Source organism: Gekko japonicus, unplaced genomic scaffold (genome assembly GCF_001447785.1).
Source record: "Gekko japonicus isolate JY-2015 unplaced genomic scaffold, Gekko_japonicus_V1.1 scaffold2358, whole genome shotgun sequence".
NCBI classification, from domain to species: Eukaryota; Metazoa; Chordata; class Lepidosauria; order Squamata; family Gekkonidae; genus Gekko; species Gekko japonicus.
The window spans coordinates 72,872-97,027 of record NW_015174341.1 but is presented as its reverse complement, the minus strand read 5'-3'; the positions used below and the strand labels follow the sequence as shown (position 1 = coordinate 97,027).

At 44.3% G+C, this 24,156-nt stretch overlaps 1 protein-coding gene across 1 annotated transcript in view; it reads left to right on the top strand.

Annotated features, from left to right (window-relative positions):
• Nucleotides 1-24,156, top strand: part of TUSC3 (tumor suppressor candidate 3) — a 192,130-nt gene that overhangs the window by 101,237 nt on the left and 66,737 nt on the right. Inside the window, exon 6 of the mRNA XM_015424290.1 lies at nucleotides 2,917-3,006. Coding sequence (XP_015279776.1) covers nucleotides 2,917-3,006 — 90 coding nt within the window. The remainder of the gene's footprint in view (nucleotides 1-2,916; nucleotides 3,007-24,156) is intronic.

Genomic DNA, 24,156 nt, shown 5'->3' with positions numbered 1-24,156 from the left:
CCACTGCCGAGCCCCATGAGGTGCCCGGTGGTGGACCTGCAAGGCCGGCAGGAGTGCAAGGAAGCCCCGCGAAGGCCCTCCCTGGCCCCAGGCAGACAGGGGTGGGGAGAGGCAGGGAGGAAGCAACTTACCCTCCCTCTTCTCCTGTCTCCTCCTGGCTGAATGAGGGCCAGAAGCGGGGCGGCCGGAAGCAGGGGGCGGGGCTTCGTCATGTGCCCCGCCCCCATACCTAACCTGGGGGAACTGCGATCCCCTGTGATCCCCCCCGAAATGACCTCTGGTTTTCTGGAATCAACAGCCAGTTACTTTCTACCTTTCCCGCCTGTTTGTATGTTTACCACAAGTACCACTGCCTGCTGATATGAGTTACTAAGCTAATTCAGTGGCCCTCAGCTCAGATTGAATCATTATTTGGTTTAGCCTTGCGAAAATGGTCCAAACTTACCCAGAAACAAGGCTGGAAAGCTGAAATAAGCCTGGCTTGGTCCTGAATCTAGAGGCTCTCTTGCTCCTGTTGATTAATATAACTAATATAGAGAGAGTAATAATAATAATGTCAAGCATTTATATAGTGCCCTTTATGTTCAAAGATCTCCACGTACATTATCACCAATTCGTACACCAGCCCTGTCAAGTATGCATGTTATGTGCCGTGAAGCAGCTGGTGACTTATGACAACCCTTTGAATTAATGCCCTCCAAAATGTCCCACAGTTAACAGCCTTGCTCAGGTCTTGCAATCTGTCAGGTAGATCTGTATTGTCTCCATATTACGTGTGTGTGCGGGGGGAGCAATGCTAAGGTTGAGAGATCATGGCTTGCCTAGTGAGTTTATGCTAACCCTATTAAAAATCTCATACATCTAATACAAGTAGACCATGTTGAGTTAATTTGATTTGTTAAAATATCCAGTTTGATAGAATAAAGCAAATTATATTTTTTATATTTGTCTCAGCAATCATCCATGTATGGAAGATGGGGAGAGAAAGAGAGGGAGCAAGTATAGATGGATCAGGAGATTGCCTATGACAAGAAAACATTGGCCCTTTCTGCACTCTCCTTTTACTCCATCTTCCTCCAAGCAATTCTGCACTAAAATCAAATTCAACGGTTTTAATCCAGAATCCCCCCCCCATTCTGCACTAAAATCAAGTTCAATGTTCTTTTTATTCCGGATCCCCCCCCCCCCATTCTGCATTATATTATATCCCTTCAGTGGTCAGCCCGGTTTCAGCCTGCTGTTGCCCTGGGTTATTTGGATGCTATTTCGCCATGGACTTAAATTGCCTCGAATCGAACACTGAAAAATCCAGAGTGGCAGGCAAACGCAGAGAGGACCATTGAGGGGGGGGACTATGGAGAATAGCTTTCGGTGGGTGAAAGGGATACAGGCAGGGGCATGATTCTGTCCAGGATGGCATGGTACAGGGCTGATATGCATGGAATGTGCTGGTAATGTTATATAGACTGTTTAGATTCTAGTATCTTCACATTAAATATTTTTTACACCGTCTTATAGGAAAACATGATCCTGCTGGATTTTTGTCTATTTAATTATTAAAAAATCAAGTATAGGAGGAAAAAAATTAGTTTCAGCTCATACTGCCTTTCTCCTCAGGGCCAGGGCAGGGAACAACCATTTCAAAAGAAAACGCTACATTAATGCACCATTAAAATTCAGTTAGAGATTTAATAAAAAAATGTTTGCAGCAATTATAACAGGGGCAGGTATTTGCAAAACAAAAGGTAAGAATCTGAGCCATCAGATACCCACAATGGACACAATGAGGCATTCCAGGAATCTAGGCCAGTCCCAGCTATACTAATCCAATACCTGTGCAATTGCAAGTTGTTTAGGTTAGAAACCCAGCTCAAATTTAAGGTAAATGTAGATATGGAAATAACACAGAAATTACTGATGGCAGAATGGAAATTGTTAATAACAGGCAAAAAAAGAAGAGAGCCTCCAGTTTTGCTAGAATGTGTTAGGCCACTTTGTATATTACACTCTGTACTAACATCTGCTGCTGTGAAGGAAAACAAAAAAAATAAGTTTATTACAAATTAGGTTTCATTTGTTGCTTATTATGAAAACCGATACAGCTTGTTTTCTTGTTCTAAAATGTGTATGTGTGCAATGCCTCCAGTCAAATAATGTTTCAAAGGCAGTAGACAACAACAGAGCAAAAGACCAAGTTTGCTCGCTATGTGAATACTCGTTTAGGCCCTCTGCCTTTTCATATAAAGTCCAGCCACTTGGTGGGCATTTCTCTAATTGAAGAGTTTGTGCTCCAGTGACTGGCTGCAACTAATTTGTTTGTTGATTTGCATTATGTATGTGCTCTACCAGCCAGTACATATTTGCAAATCCACAGACTTTGTGGATTTTTACCACTCTTAACTCTTCAGTTGGCAGATGAAAATGTCACATTTATTTTCCTTCCACCAATGCCAGTGACCAGTATCTCCTAGAGCCAACATAGCTTATTAGACAAATATTCCCATTAGGACCTTGCCTGAGATTTTTCCATGTTGGTTGTCAGAGGTTCAGTTCAGGATAAGAAGAATTAAGCCGACCTAAAGCATCATGGTAGATAGAAATGCACTGGATAGTCTTAAAAAGCATAGACTACAATTCTTTCTTTACGGTGAGCATGAAGCACCAGAGAGATCTCTCAAAGCTTTTCCTCTGGCTGTTCTTTTCTGAAGTTTGGACAGATCACAACTAAGCTGCAAGGATCTGTTCCTTCTCTGCCTCTTGCCCTTTCCTGCCATGGCTATAAAATAACTGCACTGCAGTCCTAACTCCAGGAATGTAAGAAGTGTTTCAGTTAAGGATCGTTTCCCTGAGCATGCAAGCCGGTGAACTTATCTTGTTTCTTCCCGTTTATAACAGTATCTTCTCTTGTTTTAATAGTGTGTTGTGTTCGCAATGACTTCTGGCCAAATGTGGAATCATATTCGTGGCCCCCCGTATGCTCATAAAAATCCTCAGAATGGGCAAGTGGTAAGTGCTCTTGTTGTACCAGTGTATAAAATGAACTATATTACCACAGAGGCCTATCAATTCAAGCTGTGGAGGAACTGTATGAAAATATGTGAACATTATTTACCTTAAGGGACCGTTTTTCAAGAGCCTGTTGCCCAATGTATGCTACTGATAGCACATAAACGTAATGAAACGCTCCTGTAAGAATGTGTCTTTCACTTAAGCCAGTGCTTGTTCTGTTAACAAAATTCAACATGATGAAGTTAGGTGACTGCTGTTTTTTCTTCTGTAGTAGTGGGTGGGGAAACTGTGGCTTCTTTGTGGTTTTCCATTCTCTTTATGGGTACTTCATGGGGAAACTGTGGCTTCTTTGTGGTTTTCCATTCTCTCTATGGGTCCTTCAGCACAAAATGTTTTAATTTCCTCTGTCCGTGTAAGGGCAGCAGGCTTCATCCAAATGCAAGCAACCTCTTCAAGTAGTGAGAACTAGCCTGAAATATGTCACAAGATGATCAGAATGCAGTTACCAGATTTTGCTTTGTGTAGTAAGCAACACTGAAATACTATTTGTTATGGGTTTGGAAGATGCCAAGCCATAGGTGGTGTCTATGTCTCAAGAATGCTATATTCTTATTTTTAGGTATCTTCAACTATATTTGATAACAATGTTGAGCTATTTCATCACAGGGTGTATTTATTTATTTATCATTCAATTTATATCCCGCTCGAACCCCGAAGGGTCTCGGAGCGGCTTACACACAATCATTGGTTCCTAACTAAGGCCACAATTATATGGGGGGTGACTTCCTACCAGCACCCGGCAGCAGGGCTTGTTGTTGGAGTCTGGCTTCTTCTGATGTATGATGTTTGGAAAGTATAGTGAGCTGAAGGTTATTTTCAATGATCATATTACAGTTGGCGTCATATACAGGATATAAAGTCCAGTGTATCCTGGATTAATGAGGGCTTCATACTTCTATTTTTTACATAAAATGATTAAAAATATTAAAGTATTGCAAAACTATTGATGTACTTTATGGGGGATCCCTTGTATAACTGTTTTTACACTGTTGAGAGCCAGTTTGATGTAGTGGTTAAGTGCGCGGACTCTAATCTGGGAGAACCGGGTTTGATTCCCCACTCCTCCACTCGCACCTGGCTGGATGACCTTGGGCAAGCCTGATAACAGCTGTTCTTGAAAAAGAGCAGTTTCTGTCAAGAGCTCTCTCAGCCCCACCTACCTCACAGGGTGTCTTGTGGGGAGAGGAAGGGAAAGGAGTTTGTAAGCCGCTCTGAGACACCTTTGGGTAGTGAAGGGCGGGATATAAATCCAATCTCTTCTTCTTCTACTTTTTATTAAATCTTAGCAAATGGAGACCTATGGAGGAGCCCATCTCCTCCTTGCTTGCCCACAGGGCCAACCACTTCCTGGGCAGCCTGCGGCTGGCAAGACTGCTTCTCCACTCACCCGGCTGATCCACCAACTCCCATGGGGCATGGCATTGGTGGCTCTTTTCTCACCCGCCCATATCGCTACCCCTCTACAGTTTGTGTAGCAGCAGCATTGGCTGCTCCTTCCCCTACTACCACTCTGCGGTTTATGTAGAGGCGGTAAGGGGGGATGGGGTGACAGCTCCCATCTGTTCATCAGTCCGCCTCGCCACTGCTTGGTGGTGAGAGAGCAGCAGTGGCTCTGGTTCCCCCATCACTCTGCCAGGCTGAAGTGGGGGTGGAAGGCAGCAGCAACTCCTGCTCCTTCCCTCCAGCAGCACCCCTGGGAAGGGGGGGGCTGTCTGCTCCTTCTCCCTGCCCATCAGCCTTCAGAGGAGATGAGGTGATGGGCTGCCTCATGGCACATGGCTCCTCCTCCCCTCTGCTGATGATAAATTTACATTTACAAGTACAGACAGTGGACTCTTCCATTTGGGGGGGATGTCAGCATCCGCTCAATTTTTTAAACAAACTTTCCATCTTTTTCTGCAGACCTGCCCCCCCCCCAGTATGTGGGGAAATCTCCTTTCTTTCTCAGTGGCCCAGATTTGTAGATTTAAGTATCGCAGATGAGGTTGTGTGAGAATTAGCTTATATTGATGATGGGTAAACTCCCATGGAAAATTCCATTTCTGCGTATTCATGCTTTTACTTTAAGGAACGGTTTTGAATTTGATGTGGTCATTAGGGTTTGGGGTTTTGTTGTTGCTGTTCTTAACTGGTTTCAGTTTGTATGTGGATGGTTTTTGAACCATAATCCGCTTGGAAGTGCCTGCTTGGCTGGCAACAAAGAACAAAAAAATAAATTTGATCAGAATTCTGGCACACTATTCTCCACCTGCCTACTGTTTTTAACATACAAGACTTGAGAGAGGCCATGTCCACTATTACACTTTTTGAAAAATAGAGAAAAATCTTTTAGTGTAATTCATTGGTTTATTCATTGTGTAATGCATTGGTTTATTCATGGTGTAATTCATTCAGTTTGGTGTAGTGGTTAAGTGAGCTGACTCTAATCTGGGAGAACCAGGTTTGATTCCCCACCCCTCCACTTGCTGCTGCTGGATGACCTTGGGCAAGCCATAGTTCTGTCAGAGCTGTTCTTGAAAGAGCAGTTCTTGAAAGAGTTCTCTTGACCCCACCTACCTCACAGGGTGTCTGTTGTGGGGAGGGGAAGGGAAAGGAGTTTGTAAGCCGCTCTTGAGACTCCAAGTGAAGGCCGGGGTATAAATCCAATCTCTTCTCTCTTCTTTTTATTCACTGTTTATGACCACAGCTCACTGAGAACCTGCATGCAATGTCAATTATTCTTGCTGCTTCTCCTTGTACCCATCCACCCACTGTATGACATTCCTACCAGTCTGGGACTCTGTCATTGCTAGTTAATGGAGAACAATTGGCTTAGTCATGCAAGAGGAAATCCATTCTTAGTCTTCTTTGTCTCATATCTTAATTAGAATAAGGGGGATATGGACTGGGTTTGATGACTGATCTAGTTGGTGACAGGAGGATAGGAGCTGATTGATGGCATCAAATGACACATTTGGTCTGGCAGCTTTGTCACACAGAAATCGGACTAAGGAAGTAATAAATAACCATGTCACTAAAACACTGTGTTTAGAGCAGCACAGATTTTCTTCATTACTCCATTTGGGTGTTTAATTTATGATGCCTTTTATGTGGAGTGGCAGAAAGGTGAGTGATGGCAGAGAGCAGACACTGGTACTAACAATTGAATGAGCTCCTCATAGGGGTTTCTCGTTTTTTAAGGATTATCAATTTTCATATACTTTGCTTTGCCTCTCCTGCTCAGAGGAGGAGAATAAGTGCCTGTTTTTGTCATGTCACTAAAACACTGTGTTTAGAGCAGCACAGATTTTCTTCATTACTCCATTTGGGTGTTTAATTTATGATGCCTTTTATGTGGAGTGACAGAAAGGTGAGTGATGGCAGAGAGCAGACACTGGTACTAACAATTGAATGAGCTCCTCATAGGGGTTTTTCGTTTTTTAAGGATTATCAATTTTCATATACTTTGCTTTGCCTCTCCTGCTTAGAGGAGGAGAATAAGTGCCTGTTTTTGTTGCTTTTGCCTTTTTCTGTTAGCACTTAAGGTGTATTGTCAATCTCCCCCCCAAAAAAAAATAAATAAGGACAGTTCCTGCCCAAAAAGAGTTTCTTTTTGAAGAATGAGTTGGCTGCAGGTACAAATTCACAATTAGATTATGTCCTTAATCTCTGGAGAGGCATACCAGTAGAATGAAGAGGCTATAATGGAGAATTGATCTGGAGATATCTGGGGCTGGGGCTTTTTTGAGGTAGAGGCACCAAATTTGCAGCACAGCTGCTGGTGCGTCTCCTCAAACTCCCCCAACATTAAAAAAGATTGACCAGGGGGCCAATCCTGTGGGCCCCCAAAGAAGGCGCCTCCATCCTCCATTGCTTTCACTGGAGGAAAAAGAGCATTTAAACGGATCACGGTCAATGCCCCCTGTAAGCTGTGGAGTCTTGTGAGCAAAAATTCTACTTTGTGAGCTACTGGCATTGAAGTTGTGAGCAAGCAATTTGGCTACTGCATAAATTAATTTGCTCTGGAGCTATCCTTCCTGAGCTAAGACAAAATGGTGTGAGCCGGAGGCTAAAAAACTGTGAGCTAGCTCACACTAGCTCAGCTTAGAGGGAACACTGATCGTGGTCCCTTTAAATGTCTTCTCCTGCCCACAGAGCCCTTTCCTGTCCTCCTCCTAAGATGCCACCTCTTAAACCTCAGAAATATGCAGCCACCCACCTCCTTGGCTGCCCAAAACCTCTCTAATGGAAGCATCTAGGCCCAGAACCCCACAGTGTGACTCATTGCAAGAGAGAGCTGTCTTTGTGAGGGGAGAACCCACCTCACCTTAGATGGGCCTCCCACCCCCTCCCATCCCACAGTGGAGATGGAGCCACCTTCAGCCTTTCCTATCAGGAGATGTTGCTATGGCTGTTAGACCTGGGACAAGGCCTCTTCCTGTTTGTTGCCAGGTGCATGGCGGGCCCAAAGGCCTTGCAGATACCACAGGACCCTTCAGGCTGTTGTTGCCATGGTGGTCTGCAGGCCCTTTGGGCCTGGGCCTCTAAATTGGGGCACACCCCTGACCCAGCAAAGAGGCATCTGAGGGTCATGGGATGGGCAGGGTTGAGTCCAAAACCACTGGGGTGGGATCCAGACCGTAATAAAGTCTGAGTAATAGTTTTCTTTTAAAAGAATTGCAGCATTTGAGGATCAGAACAGGCTCAGGGAATTGGCTGATTGAATTACCTGGTATCCTGGGAAAGACTAGGAAATGGCGGGGGTGGGTTGGGTGGGAATAATAAACTGAAGAATGAAACAAAAATTAATTATACTAGTATGGAAACTCTCCAAAGCAATTACACATGGGAATAGGCTTGCCAGCCCCCAGGTCTGGATAGGTGGTTCCCCCATTTCAGGGGCTTCTCCCTGCTGTGGACCAGCTGGCCAACAGGGGAATGCCCCCCCCGGGACATTGCCATGCAACATCCCTGATGTGATGACATTACCCAGAAATGGCGTCATTGCAATGGGGATGTCATGCGGGGACGCTCTGGTATTTGGGCAAAGTCTTTGGTTTGCCCAATACCAGAGCATTCCCGTGCGACATCCCTGTCACGATGATGTCACTTCCAGGTGACATCATTGCATTAGGAGCATTGTGCATCCTCCCCTCTCACCCCTGGAACACCCCCCAAATCCCCCCACTGGAGCAACGAGGGGACCTGGCAACCCTACATGGGAAGTCTCTGAACTTTTTGGGATGTGAAAGGTTTCATTTAATCTACGCCTGCTCATTCTTATTACAGATATATTAAAATATACCATTTTTATCATGGCCAACCACAGGCATCTTTACAGATATCATAATTTTACTCCTTCAACAGAAACAAAACAAAAGCCCTCAAAAGTATTCTTCACTCACTTCTTTTCACAACAGCTCTTGAGATGAGTGAGTTTGAGCTTATTGATTTAGTGTCACCAAGTAAATGCTACAACTGACTAGGGACTTGGAGCTAAGACTCAGATCCAGGCTCGGCATTTGATCAGCTGTATTCACACTGGCCAAGAAGCAATAATAACCCAGCAGAAGGTCTCCAAGACTACTGAGGTAGCAAGGAAGCCAGAAACCCAAAAGTTTCCACTGCCCTCACAGGCTCAACTGTCACCTGGGGCCTTCCCTCTCAGGCTACCACCATTCTATAGAAAAAGTGGCCACCGTTCTATAGGAGAAGAGAGAAGGAGGTGAGGTCTTTTACCTTAGCCTGTCTGGCCCAACTGCTAGTCACCACTCTGTCAGCATCTAGAGAGGGAAGGAGAAACTGTGAGGCACTCCCCATTGGCTTACTTTCATCCACTTATATTTTGATATACACGTTGTTGTTGTTGTTGTTGTTGTTGTTGTTGTCATAGTTTACCTGAGATATTTTTATGGAAAGGTTGGGTAAACAAAAATATTCCAAAGTAAATAAATAAAAAAAACAAGAGCTGTGAATAACAAGAAAATAATCATCTGATGAAGACTTTTTGATGATTGTTTATACAAAGTAGCACCTCATTTGTCAGAACATGACATCAGCTCTGTTAGTCTTATTCTTTAAAACCTGTGGAAGTGCCACATGCTGTTTCCCATAGGTTTGGGGATTGAACAGTTGAAGACACGCCCCAAGTCTTCCACGTGATACTTTGTTCTTAGTCTGTCAAAACTATTTCAAGCAAACAGGGATGAAGTGAAATTGATTTTTTTCTGTATGATGGCAACATGAGTTTCTGGGGTTACTCTAATTAAAGAAACATGAACTGCTCCTTAGAATAATGTATAACAAACACCGGCCCCGGTCACACAGGCCAGATATTGTGGGGGGGGGAGGTGCCCCGGCGCAGTTTGATGCGTGATTACGCAATCAGACGCGCTGGCGGTACACCACCGGTCCTTCCCTCAGCGCCGGTGGGTAAACGAGGGACCGGAGGGGAATGCTGTGCGCTGGCACGATCACACCACGGGGGTCTAGAGGCAGCCTGTGGCAAACGTTTACTAGTACCTTGGAGGTACTAGTTTTTTAAGGTGCATTATCGGTGGTAAGCCACCGGTGCGCTCCACTTCCCAGATGTTGGGGTGTGATCGCACCCGGATAATCCGCCCACCATCCATGCCTCTCCCGCGGCAACTTTGCCATGTGACCGGGGCCACCACCTTTCTTTTTCATGCCATGAAGTCTAGTGTCATAAGAACATAAGAGAAGCCATGTTGCATTAGGCCAATGACCCATCCAGTCCAACACTCTGTGTCACACAGTGGCCAAAAACCAGGTGCCATCTGGAGGTCCACCCAGTGGGACCTGTCTATTACCTTCTGGTATTCTATCTTTAAGAACTAACATTTGGAGCATAGAAACTATGGTTCAGCCTCATGGAATCTGAAATGCTTAGCTGTTCAATTAGAGCACAGAACTGACAGTAGGAATATTAAAATTTGACCCTTGGCTTGGAAATGATCCCCTCACAGTTCAGCTCTTCTGGTGGAGGGTGATGGAGATGAAGGCAACCAGTGGCTCGCAGCAGTTGTGTTGCTGGTTTCCTTTCACCTGCTGTTCACAGGAGGCAGTTATGTGACCTGCTGCGTTTGGACAGTTGGGAAGAGGGCTAATTTTGCATCCCTCTTCCTTGGCAGCTTGGTTAAATTTGCCAGTACATTCTACAAGATATCTATCATGCCTGGAATTGGAAGAAGGGGGGAAAAAACTGACAGTGCAGGAAAATGTCCAGAATTCACCAGGTGCATACGTAAAAGGAAACGTACCCTGCGTGCATGAAGGATGGTGCATTGCGACTAGCTGGAACCCTCCACTGTCCTATGCATACACCTGCGCCACCCATTCTTCACTTTGAAAAGGCCAGCTTGTAATGCTGGAAGCAAATAAATTATCCGAGGCATGTGTTTTCCGCCTCACTGCCTGAAACATAAGCCAGTGGTTTCCAGACTGCATTCTGGGGAGCCCTGGCCTTGCCTGATGAAAGGATTGGCAGGAGAGGAAAAAACTTCCCTGAAGCACTGTTTGTTCAGTGCTTCCCTGTAATGTTTCAAAGGCTGTAGGTTAAGTTTGTGTCAGGCAAAAGCCTTGGCCAGGGTTATTAAGAACATATGTGCCCTAGAGTGTGATTGGAATCCAACTTGGGGAAGTGTCTCAGCAGACATAATGGTGGTCGATGTTGACAGTTGCCTACTAACTTCAGTTCCGTTTTTTTTTCCTGGGGGCGTCACTTTATATTCAGGATGGTCTTCATTCTGGATAAATATGATCTATTTTTCCTACAGGATTTGCCTGGAGTTAAAGAAACTGATCCATAGGATTACAGTCCGGGGGTGGGGGGGCTTCTAAAACTTGATTTTGGAACTTAGGCCCCCATCCAGAGTGTAAGTAATTCGAGATAGACTCTAGGCTGGATGAGTGTGATGGTCAAGGAGAATATCCCGTGAACATCTTGAAATGCTTCATTTACATTCAATGTGCGGTTAGGTAACAAGGCTTCCTCGGGAGGTGGTGGGCTCTCCTTCTGTGGACGTTTTCAAACAGAGGCCAGATGGCCATCTGATAGCAAAGCTGATTCTATGAACTTAGGCAGACCATGAGAGGGAGGGCAGGAAGGGCTGCCTCAGTGCTTAGTTCTTGTGGCCCTTTCTTACACACCTAGGGAAACGCTGATCACCATTTTGGGCTGGGAAAGCAATTTTACTCCAGGCCAGTTTGATTGGAGATCTTGGAGGGTTTTTGTCATCTTCTGGGCATGGAACAGTGGTCACTGTGGGTGGGGGGGAGGTATTTGTGAATTTCCTGCATTGTGCAGGGGGTTGGACTAGGTGACCCCGGAGGTCCCTTCCACCGCTATGATTCTGAAGCTGTACTGGTCACTGTGAGCTTTCTCACATTTCTTCTCATTTGGCAAAATGTTTTGTGCATTGATTAGGAGAAAAAAGATCTTCCCTTCTCTGAGGAGGGCCATGAGGAACACAAGATGGCCTGTGGTTGCAAAAGGTCACAAAGCTGAGTGATGTACTGCCTTACTAGAACAATCTTTGAAAATACTTGTTCTTAAAGAGAGAAAGATAAGTTATGCTCTGTTTCCTTTGATAGAGAAAATGCCTACAAAACTGCTTAGTTTTGAAAGCTTCAAAATAGACATTGTGCTCTTATTGAGGAAGCAGTTGTAGCAAAGTAACACGAATGTGATCCTGAGCTGGATTACTCCATGCTAAACCCATAGACTTCACCTCAGCATCGTATTAACTGTGCCTCGGGTTGCAGTGTAAAAGGGGAATCTCCATATGTGAGAGAGGACTTTTTCTTCCCCCATCCCTCCCTTCTCACTCTCACTCAGTAACTGCCACCATTCAAGCTCTGTGCTTTCTTTTGCTGTCCAGAGCTTGAGATGCAGATAGAGGCTATATGAAAGCTTGTGTGTGGACTGCTTTATGCACCCCTCCTCTAGGGTTGCCAACCCCCTCCCGGTTTGGCAGGGGTCCCCCGCTTTGGGGGGGAAAGCCTCACCCCCAAGCCCCAACACCTATAGCCACCCCTCTCCCTTCTCTCTTAAGAGAGAGGAGGGAGAGGGGTGGCTGCGGGCCATGCGCCCGATCTCCGCTTGGAGTTTGGGCGCGTGGCAAATGCCAGCTCTCTGCACTTAAAGGGGCTCCCTTTAAGCGCCCAATCTTGAGTGGAGATCAAGCTAATGTTCATCTGCATCCTGCCTATTTGACTCATCTCCTCTCAGCCTGGAATCTGAGCAATATGTTGCTTCATTCACAGGAAAGATGTTACTTAAGGTATCCTGCATTCCTCTATCATAACAGCTCCTGCCATGAACTTTCTAGTTGGCCTTAGGCCCACACATCTGTCTGTCTGTCTGTCTCTCTGCCTCTATTGGCAGCATGACATTAATACGCTCATTACCATTCAGGATTTCTGTAAGGCTAATGTATGTGATAATCTGTGCATTTAAACTTCTCAACAAACAGAGCTTTGTCCATGATGGGCAGAAACCCCACTTGTTTTCCCTGCTCCCCTTCCTCCTCCCTTCTACTTGGAGGGTGATCAAAAGCCTCTTGCCTTGGGAAGCCTTGGATCAAACTCTGATTCCCCATTATGTCCAAATGCAGGCATATGAATGAATTAGAACTTGGTTGCAGCCTCCCAAATAGGGATACCAGTCCCCAAGTGGGGATGGGAGATCCCCTGATTTTGGGGGCTCCTGCCCGCCACCAGCCAGCTGGCCATCGGGAGGAAGCCCTGCCCCCAAGAGCAACCACCCTGGCCTCCCCTCTCCCCCCCCTCCTGTGAGATTTAAAGGGTCCTCCAGCTGATCGGCAGGAGTACGTAGCCCGCTGATCAGCTGGTGGGCCTTTTAAATCTTGCAGGAGGGAAGGGAGAGGGGCAGCTGCCAGCCACATGCCTGAACTCCAAGTGGCAAATTCGCCACTGGAGTTCAGGTGTGCACGGCCCCCACTCCTCAGAAAGCATTTAAAGGGTCCCTTTAAATGCTTTTTAGGGAGAGGAGTCCTTACATGCCTGAATCCCAAGTGGCAAATTCACCACTTGGGATTCAGGCGTGCAAAAAAGTATTTAAAGGGACCCTTTAAATGTTTCAAAGTAGCAAATTCGCCGCTTGGGATTCATGCACGTCCTCAACATAATGACATCACTTCTGTGTGATGTCATCGCATTGGGGATGTCCCCTCCCCCTCCAGGAACGCCCCCCAAAGTCCCCTGCTGGGGAGGACGGAGGACGTGGCAACCCTAGTCCCCAAACCAGGAGGTTTGCAATCCTGCTCCGTGTGCAATGGGAGGGAAGGAGGGGGAGCAGTACAGGATGGATAGGTTCCCTTCACAGACCAGCCTTTATTTTGATGGCTGAATGAAGCCCATGTGAATTCTTTAGAATAGTGAAATCATTATATAAATATGGAGTGTTATTTATTCTATCCCTTTCCATTGTCCTGATGAGATTGTTTTATAAAGAAGGAATATAATTTAGGTCGCATCCAGACATCCCCAGAGATTGTGCTATTGCTGTACTATAGCAGTCCTTCACAAAGAGATTTTCCTGTGTAGACCAGACAGTCCTGTGTGGACAACACAGTAGTTAATGAATGCTGTAATGCAATCATTGCACAGTCTGCTACCTGATAAAAGGTTTTCTTACATTGTTCTATGCATGCATAAAATCTGGTAGGGTGGAAGGGTAGAGATTCTGCTAGTTTGGTAGCAGCAGCTGAGTAAGATTTGTGCTGAGTTTGTTTCTCCCCTGCTTGTGAATACTTAGCTTGGGTGTGGCCAGAGGTGTGAGTCCTTAGACATGAGTCAAGGAGCTAGGCCCAAAGGGCTCTTGGCCATTAGCTCTAAATCCGTAGCTCACAGCCTGGGACCTTTTTTAGGCAACCCAGTGTATCAGGACCAGTCCAGGACATGTTAATTTTCTTTGCTTTTGTCTATTTAAAATTGTTTTATTCCTTTAAATCGGTGGCTAAATGGTTAAATTGTATTGTGATATTTTTGTGCAGGCTACTAGATCAGATCAGATTTATTGTTACAGTCAATGACCAGCGCACTCAGTCATTTTACATTAAAAACATTTGAATATGAAATATGGAATAAGACCAATAGTGGCATTCTTAAATAAAAATATGTGGCTATAACATAAAAATAGAATATGCAGGCTACTATTTTGGGAGAAAAACATCATAAAAATGTCTCCCAAACAAAAACAAAAAAAACCCCTTTTTTTTGGCATTTCACTGTGCTTCATGTGCCATAGCAGTCTCCAAAAAGACACACAAAATCCCTGAGAATTTCTATAAAATTGCCGATTTAGAAGTCACTACTTTGTGTATTCTTTCTTCAAAAAGAAAAAGGAGCTGAATTTTTATCTATTATTTAGTTAGTGCTTGTTTATGCCCATGCTAGAAACTTAACTTATTCTGTTGGATTCTCTAAAATACAGTAATGGTGTGATCATTAATCTGATAAATTGGGAAGCTAGTTTAAAGTGAAAACTGTTAAATCAGTTGCACTATTATAGTTAATGAGACTTCACTTGCCAGGATAGTTTATAATGCACTTGTTACATTATACATGCTTGTATAACAAGTGACCATTGTTAAATTAGTTACAACCTCAGTTTCAGCTTGTTAAAATAATGCTTAGAAAGTTTTAAGGGTGTTTTTCTTTTTGCACAAATGGGAAAAAGTCTAACAATTTTGTTCAAGGCAAGACATTCTGTTTTGTAGAGAAGAAGTCTAATTCATCAAGCTTGTCCTTGTCCTCATTTTTATTGCTGGTATGTGTCCACTTTTTAAGTGGTAGTCTCTTATTTGGTTTTAGTTATCCATGCTTTCTTGTTCATTGGACTCCTTGACTCTGAATGTGCAACGAATGAGATGCGAGCAACAGAAATGCAAAAAAACTCCAGACTTCCTTGGATGAGATGGATTATCTAGACCCATTTCAACCCCTGTCTCTGCCTTTTTTATGGAACTAAAACTGCCTTGGTTCCTATGACTGGCTTCTGTTGGGTTCACTGTGTTCTGTTGGGTTCTGTTGGGTTCACATATGGTATATAGGTATTTTAATAAAATAACGTTCCTATGACTGGCTTCTGTTGGGTTCAATGTGTTCTGTTGGGTTCACAGATGGTATATAGGTATTTTAATAAAATAACAATAAAATAGAGAGAGGGGGAGTGTGGCTCTATTGATTATCTTAGAACTCTCAGTGGTTTGTAATCGCATCTTCCTTGGCTGGTTGGCTGAGAGTAGTATCTGTAGTACTTCATTTCAAGTGTGCTTTCGGAGCTATCTGGCTGACTAGTGCTAGAAGTCTCCACTCATGGATATCTGCCCCTGTTCTTGGAACTCGTGCTGTGCAAGGCTCTGTCTTGTCATCCATGCTATTGCTATTTAACATACATATGAAACCTCCAGAAGACAACCTCTAACAACTTGGAATGAAGCTTTATTAATGTGCTGGTCAATGTTCCCTCTAAGCTGTGGAGTCTTGTGAGCAAAAAATTCTCCTTTGTGAGCTACTGGCATTAAAGTTGTGAGCCAGCAATTTGGCTGCTGCATAATTTAGTTTGCTCTGGAGCCCTCCTCCCTGAGCTGAGACAAAAATGTGTGAGCTGGAGGCTAAAAAACTGTGGGCTAGCTCACACTAACTCAGCTTAGAGGGAACACTGGTGCTGGTGAGCACCCAACTCTACTTCTCCTTTCCCATAGAGTCAAATGAGATAATGGATGTTCTGAGCAAATGCATGGTGGTTTATAATAGGCTGGATGAGGCCCAGTAAACAAAGCTTAATCCAGACAAAACAGAGGTGGTGATGGCCATGATATAGCTAATCAGGGACAGAGGAGCCAGTCCATTCAGCATAGTGTTACACCCTCCCTAAAAGAACATATTCGCAGCTGGGGGGGGGGGTTTAAATCGCCATTTGCAGATGGAAGTTTGTGTTTCATCTGTAATGTGTAGCACTTTTAGACAGTTTCAGTTGGTGCACTAGCTGCAGCCCTTCCTTTAAAGCAAGATCAGACTACTGTTATCCATGCTTTGAACCCATGAAGTTTAGACTACACTAGTTTGCTTTGAAAACTACTTAGACTGAATATAAGAAGAGTCCTGCTGGATCGAACCAGTGGTTCATATTGTGAAGCATCTTAGCATCACATTGTGGCTTCCCAGCTGTCCTGGAGAGCTAACAAACAGGCAGAGAGGCAAAGGCCTCCCCCGATGCTGTCTGCTGGCATTGGTATTCACAGATTTACTGCCTATGGCATCCATCCATGAATCTGTCCAATCCTCTATGAGCCACCTATACTAGTGGCCATCACTGTGTCCGCTGGCCATGAATTCCACAATTTAATTAGTCTTTGACTAAAGAAATCTTTTCTTTGTCTGTCCTGGATCTCCTGACGATCAACTTCATCGGTGTGCTCAAGTTCAACTATTATGGGGCAGGGAGAAAAAGAGAAAAAGTTCTTTCCATTCACTTTCTCCATTCCATGCATAACTTTATAAACCTTATCTACCATGTCCTTCTGCCTTTAGTTCTCTCTTTTTCTAAACTAAAAATCCTTGAACTCTGTATCCTTTCTTCATAAGATAAGTGTTCCAACCCTTTAATCAGCTTGGTTGCTAAAATAATGCTTAGAAAGTTTTAAGGGTGTTTTTCTTTTTGCACAAATGGGAAAAAGTCTAACAATTTTGTTCAAGGCAAGACATTCTGTTTTGTAGGGGAAGAAGTCTAATTCATCAAGCTTGTCCTTGTCCTCATTTTTATTGCTGGTATGTGTCCACTTTTTAAGTGGTAGTCTCTTATTTGGTTTTAGTTATCCATGCTTTTTTGTTTATTGGACTCTTTGACTCTGAATGTGCAACGAATGAGATGTGAGCAACAGAAATGCAAAAAAAGCCTCCAGACTTCCTTGGATGAGATGGATTATCTAGACCCATTTCAACCCCTGACTCTGGCTTTTTATGGAACTAAAACTGCCTTGGTTCCTATGACTGGCTTCTGTTGGGTTCAATGTGTTCTGTTGGGTTCACAGATGGTATATAGGTATTTTAATAAAATAACAATAAAATAGAGAGAGGGGGAATGTGGCTCTATTGATTATCTTAGAACTCTCAGTGGTTTGTAATCGCATCTTCCTTGGCTGGTTGGCTGAGAGTAGTATCTGTAGTACTTCATTTCAAGTGTGCTTTCGGAGCTATCTGGCTGACTAGTGCTAGAAGTCTCCACTCATGGATATCTGCCCCTGTTCTTGGAACTCGTGCTGTGCAAGGCTCTGTCTTGTCATCCATGCTATTGCTATTTAACATACATATGAAACCTCCAGAAGACAACCTCTAACAACTTGGAATTAAGCTTTATTAATGTGCTGGTCAATGTTCCCTCTAAGCTGTGGAGTCTTGTGAGCAAAAAATTCTCCTTTGTGAGCTACTGGCATTAAAGTTGTGAGCCAGCAATTTGGCTGCTGCATAATTTAGTTTGCTCTGGAGCCCTCCTCCCTGAGCTGAGACAAAAATGTGTGAGCTGGAGGCTAAAAAACTGTGGGCTAGCTCACACTAACTCAGCTTAGAGGGAACACTGGTGCTGGTGAGCACCCAACTCTACTTCTCCTTTCCCATAGAGTCAAATGAGATAATGGATGTTCTGAGCAAATGCATGGTGGTTTATAATAGGCTGGATGAGGCCCAGTAAACAAAGCTTAATCCAGACAAAACAGAGGTGGTGATGGCCATGATATAGCTAATCAGGGACAGAGGAGCCAGTCCATTCAGCATAGTGTTACACCCTCCCTAAAAGAACATATTCGCAGCTGGGGGGGTGGGTTAAATCGCCATTTGCAGATGGAAGTTTGTGTTTCATCTGTAATGTGTAGCACTTTTAGACAGTTTCAGTTGGTGCACTAGCTGCAGCCCTTCCTTTAAAGCAAGATCAGACTACTGTTATCCATGCTTTGAACCCATGAAGTTTAGACTACACTAGTTTGCTTTGAAAACTACTTAGACTGAATATAAGAAGAGTCCTGCTGGATCGAACCAGTGGTTCATATTGTGAAGCATCTTAGCATCACATTGTGGCCTCCCAGCTGTCCTGGAGAGCTAACAAACAGGCAGAGAGGCAAAGGCCTCCCCCGATGCTGTCTGCTGGCATTGGTATTCACAGATTTACTGCCTATGGCATCCATCCATGAATCTGTCCAATCCTCTATGAGCCACCTATACTAGTGGCCATCACTGTGTCCGCTGGCCATGAATCCCACAATTTAATTAGTCTTTGACTAAAGAAATCTTTTCTTTGTCTGTCCTGGATCTCCTGACGATCAACTTCATCGGTGTGCTCAAGTTCAACTATTATGGGGCAGGGAGAAAAAGAGAAAAAGTTCTTTCCATTCACTTTCTCCATTCCATGCATAACTTTATAAACCTCTACCATGTCCTTCTGCCTTTAGTTCTCTCTTTTTCTAAACTAAAAATCCTTGAACTCTGTATCCTTTCTTCATAAGATAAGTGTTCCAACCCTTTAATCAGCTTGGTTGCTCTCTTTTGCACTTTTTCCAGTGATGTAGTATCTTTTCTGAGATGCAGCAACCGAACTGCACAGTATCCTTGACAGTTCTATACATACACCATAGGTCCATATGACAGCATTATCATATTGACCATTTTATTTTCAGTCCCTTTCTAATAATCCTCTGTATGGAGCTCAGATTTTTCTTTGTTGCTGAACACCGAGTAGTCTTTTTTATTGAGCTTTCCACCACAACCCCTAAATCTTTCCTGGAAACTTCATTTGATTCAAAATGCAGTAGTGATGTTGACTGGTATGAGGGAACATGTCTTTTCGGTTTTGAAACTACTAAGCTGACTGCCAGTTCATTTCCAGGTGCAGTTCAACGTTCTAGTTCTTAAATTCCAAGACCTAAATAATCTGGGGCCAGGGTATTTAAAGGACCAGCTGCTCTCGTGAATATGTGCCTGTCAGTTAAAATCTTCTACCGAGGTCTTGTTCTCAGTGTGGCCTTGTCCTCAAAGGCGGGACATGTGGCTATCAGAAGAGGGGCCTTTTCTCTTATGGCACCTCTCTCTCCATAGCTATTTACCTGGGACCAAGCTTATTGAGCTTTAGAGGACCATTGAAAACATGCTTATGTTCAGGGAGCGGGTTATTGTTGACTTTATTGATCCTGTTGATGTGTCATTCCCCCCTCCGCTGCCAAGTTAATTTGTTTCCCTATTCTTATGTTACCCTGACCTGGATGGCTCAGGCTAGCTAGATGTGTCATTCCCCCCTCCGCCGCCAAGTTAATTTGTTTCCCTATTCTTATGTTACCCTGACCTGGATGGCTCAGGCTAGCTAGATCTCATCAGATCTTGGAACCTCAGCAGGGTCAGCCCTGGTTGGTATTTGGATGGGAGACCACCAAGGAAGTCCAGGGTAGCTATGCAGATTCAGGCAATGGCAAAACCGCCTCTGAATATCTCTTGCCTTGAAAACCCTACTGGCTCGCCATAAGTGAGTTGTGACTTGATGGCCTTTCCACAATTCTGATGTTACTGCTGATCATGTTGATCTGGGTTTATTTTATATATGCTGTAGAGCATGGGTGTCAAACATAAGGCCCGGGGGCCGGATTTGGCCTGTCCAGGGTTCTTGTGCAGCCTGCAAGCAACTGATGCAAGGGAGGAGGTGCTGGGGGGATTGGGGGGGTTCCTCCAACCTTGTATGCAGCAGTCAAGCATCATGGGAGCATCTGCCCAGCACTGCACTGCTGCCTCTCCAGTCCACCTATGTGGGTTTTCCTTTGCACCCTCCTCTCAGCCCATGGGACCTTGCAGTGAGGATACACCAACTCGGAGCTTACCAGCTGCTGTCCTTTATACAGTTTATAACTCTGGTACCTGGCATTATGTTTTATGGCACATATGGTCCGGCCCGACAAAGTGAAATTTATGTCAGATCCAGCCCTCGTAACAAATGAGTTTGACACCTCTGCTGTAGAGTGTTGCTGAATTATTTTTGGGGTGCATTGCAGATTGCTTTATTGTTTAAATTATTATGGCTGGGTGCTACCCCGGGAGCATGTGTGCCAGAATTGCTGCAGCTATTTAATAAATGGAAGATGATTTTGAATTCAAGTAAGAGAACTATAGCTTAGCAACATGTCTTGTATGAGCGGGACCCAAGGAGATACACAGCTAGTTCTGTGAGTTCGTGGTTCTTTTTTGAATAGCAGCTCTGATGACAAATAACTTCTGAAACTGGGACTTCCAAAATAGATTATGATAGGGCTGTGTGTTGTCCTGTTCACTGGTGGAGGGATAATGTCATAAAACAACTCGGCTAGTCCAGGACTTAAGTCATGCACTTGGATGCTACCCTCTGCCTCCAGAAAACATTTTATTGTTGTGTGTAACAATGCTGCAGTCAGTGATCTCTTGCACTGGTCGGAGTTGGCCTCCATGTGTATCCGTCACTTTGAACATTTTATGAGGCTTTATTTGAGCCCCTACAAGGTTTTTATATGTCTTTGAGATAAACACTCTTTTGTCTATACTTATGTTTTTAACTTTTGGGCCTTAATAAGTTGTCTAAACTTCCTTTGGAGGTTTTTACTTGATTGGTTTAGTTTTTCTTCCCCTCTTTTTTTTGGCTCCATATGGGGGTCAACATATAACTATGTTCCTGCATAATTTGTCTCCATTAAAAATGGTACTTTTGCAATACAAAAGAAAGGGGGGTATATTCTATTCACTTTATATATTCCATGAAGGTAGCACTTATTCTTTATTTCATTTAAAAATATTATAACATTCCAATTTAATTTTGTAAATGTGAAAGTTTATGTACTCTATAAATTCTGCAGCTGATGTCTTCTCTTCTAAATGAGAGGATGTTAATATCTTGTTCAGGCATATCTAGTGGGCTTCAGTGTTCTCCAAAGTAATAAAATGCAATTTTCAGCATGGAATCGATCTTCAGTTTGGAGCTATTTCAGGTCAACGGCAATGGTGGCTTATATCCAGGATTCTGTCTTAGTGACTTTGCCCACCACTGGCAGCCCATGCAGACAGGCAACATGTTCTCTGTGTGCCACAGAAGGTTATAAATTGGCAAAACACACAGCATCGCAGGTAGCCGTGACAAAAACCAAGGGGGCAGACAGTCTCATCAGATTTGGAGGGATCAGGTTTGTCTAAATGCAACCTTCCCCACACATTTTCCCTCAGTTACAATATGTGTCTGCAGTGTAAAATATAGGGTTTGCTGCTGTGAGGTAATTGTGTGGTAGTAGAACACTAAGATCTCTGAGTCAAGAGTTAAAAAAGAACAACAAAGATCTGTGTTGCAGAAGTTTGAAAGAACGCTTCAGCTGACACTGGCTTCCAAACTCAGTCAAGGAACAGCCAGGCCGAGGCACTTACACTTGATCAGTCATGAGAGCTTCAAGTTGGAATGTAAATTCACTGTAATATATGAGACTGCAGACTAAGCCTCAAAACAGCACTGAATGCTACAGTAGTTATTCAGCCTTTCATCATTCAGGGCCTTTCCCTTGAACCTGATTGTTTCTGACTGCCTAAAGACTAAATTAGATACTTTCATGCTCAGGAATTCTAGCCCCACCAATATGCCCTCTCCTTAAGAGTCAGATTAAACAGGTCTGCTCATCATCAGAGGCAGGCCTAAAACTCTGTCCTCGTCCAGAGGTAGAACCCCACTCTACACTCCTACTGAGGAAGGCCAGAAACTATCAATCGCCATGTTCTCCTGCCCCCACTGCCCCACATTCAGTCAGCCCTCTACAAAGTGGTTCAATGTTAAACCAGCATTTAAATAGGCTCAGAACTAGTAGCTAACTGGCTGTTTCACCTTCAAGAGCTATATAACCTCCTGTCCATCACAGTGACCTTATACCTGGCTGTTTGCTAGCCACTAAAGGAGTGCAGTTAAATATTGATGACTTGATAAAACATCCAATACTTCAGGTATCAGATCAGCAATATCCGATTCCTTATAAGGCACTTCTGATAGTTACTGATTTGAATATTTTATCTCCTGAAAATATTGGGAATTATGTTGGTAGGCCTTTTTGTGGTGTTTTGTTTGTTTTCCTGGGAAGCAGGGGGGAGGGGGAAAAGAAAGGCAGCTCTTGTAGCCAATATGATCCCAGGGAGGGTTCAGGAGAGCTGCCCATGGCCAGTCAAGCAGTCCTCCTTGGCCAAGAGAAGAGGGCAGAGGTCTCCAGGAGGGAGCTGGAGTTACATCGCAAGCAGTTTGTTGTTATTATTTGTGGCGGAACGAGCCCACTCTGGCCTGCAGGCCCTGTTCCACCCCGCCCTCCAAGGTTTTCCCAACAGCTGAAGAGGCTTTTCTCTCTCTCTGGTTACTCACTGCCACCCCCTGACCTTTGTACGAATTGCTTACTGGGAGGGTCAGGACTTCCAGCTTCCCTTATAGGTTCTGAGGCCTTGTCTCTGTGTCTACCTCTGCCTAGTGCCTGGTCACCATGGGGACTATTTACCACCTTGTGCACCCCTGGAGAAATAGCCACTTGCCAAATGACTGCCTTCCCCCGGCGGTCCTTTTAAAATAGCATGTCCAAGACGGTGAAGGTCTATGTGGTACAGAGACCCACTACCAGCATCCAAAGTTATATTCATTTAAAAGAAAAATGTTCACAAGCATACTTTTAGCACAGCACTAGATTGAGCAAGGGATTCAAAAGAAATGGGTAAAACATAATTCCTCTGTCCCTCTCTCTATCCATGCCCTATCAGATGTTGAAGGCCTTGTCCCAGCCACAGTAATCCATGCGATGGCCACCTCCAGGCTAGAGTACTGCAACTTGTTCTATGCTGGTCTACCCTTGAGACTAATCCTGAAACTTCAGCTGGTTCAGAATGCAGCAGCGTGAGTCCTGATAGTGGAGTACGGGGTCAGTGAGTCCTGACAGTGGAGTACCTGGCTTCCAGTGGAGTACCAAGTCAGGGTCAAGGTTTTGGTATTGACCTTTAAGGCCTTGTGCAGTCTGGGACCGATGTACCTGCAGAACTGCCTTCTCCTCTATGTCCCTGGGAGAGCCTTGCACTCCAGTGATAACTTGCTGGTGATCCCTGACCCTAGGAATGTCCAGCTGTTCTCTACCAGGGCCAGGGCTTTTCCAGTTCTGGCCCCAACCTGGTGGAACTTTCTGTCAAATGACCTTATGCGGGACCTTGTGCAATTCCTCAGAGCCTGTAAGGCAGAGATGTTCCACCAGGCTTTCGGTTGAGGGCAGCAACAGTTGGTTGCACTGCTGGCACCCTTTCCCTCTCCCCCCTATATATATTTTGCTTACGTTTCCCTCTCTGCCTCCCACTAAATGACTAGGCAGTCCAGAATGGGGATAGAAAATTGTAAATCGCCATCTGGGATCTTTTATTCTGGTTTTATCTTTTATTAACTATATATGGATATTTAAATTTTGTATTTTGTTTTATGGCATTTTGGTTTTTGTACATCATCCAGAGCCCAGTGTAAGCCAGGATAGGGTGATTTAACAAATCAAATCAATAAATAAAATAAATAAAATATTGGACAGGCTCCTTAGCTTAGGAAGTTACAAATCTCTACAGAGTTTTCCTTACATTGAAACTTCCTTCAGGCCAGCACATGGTTAATGGCTGCCTTCTCTAGACCTCAGTTAAGAGTTTTGTCTGCTCTGATGGACTCAACACCAAAAGAGATTGCTTTTCTTGCTCCCCTGAGTTTTATCACTTCTCTTTTCCCCACCCACTGACCAGGCCAGGTCTCCAAAGCTTTTCCTGAAGTCTCTAGAATTTTCCTTCCTGAAGTCTCTCTAGTATTTAATACCTCCAGATCTCTGTTCCCTGCTTGGAGGCAGGGGGAACTTGACCATTCCATTGTCTAGACCTATTAGGATTTGTATGAAGGTGGGCTGAGGTAAGTCTGGAAAGCAATTGAGCTGACTTCCTCACTTCCTGCCTGTTCTCTGCAGAGAGAGAGAGAGAGAGAGAGAGAGAGAGAGAGAGAGAGAGAGAGAGTTTTAGTGTGAGAGAGGGAAAAAA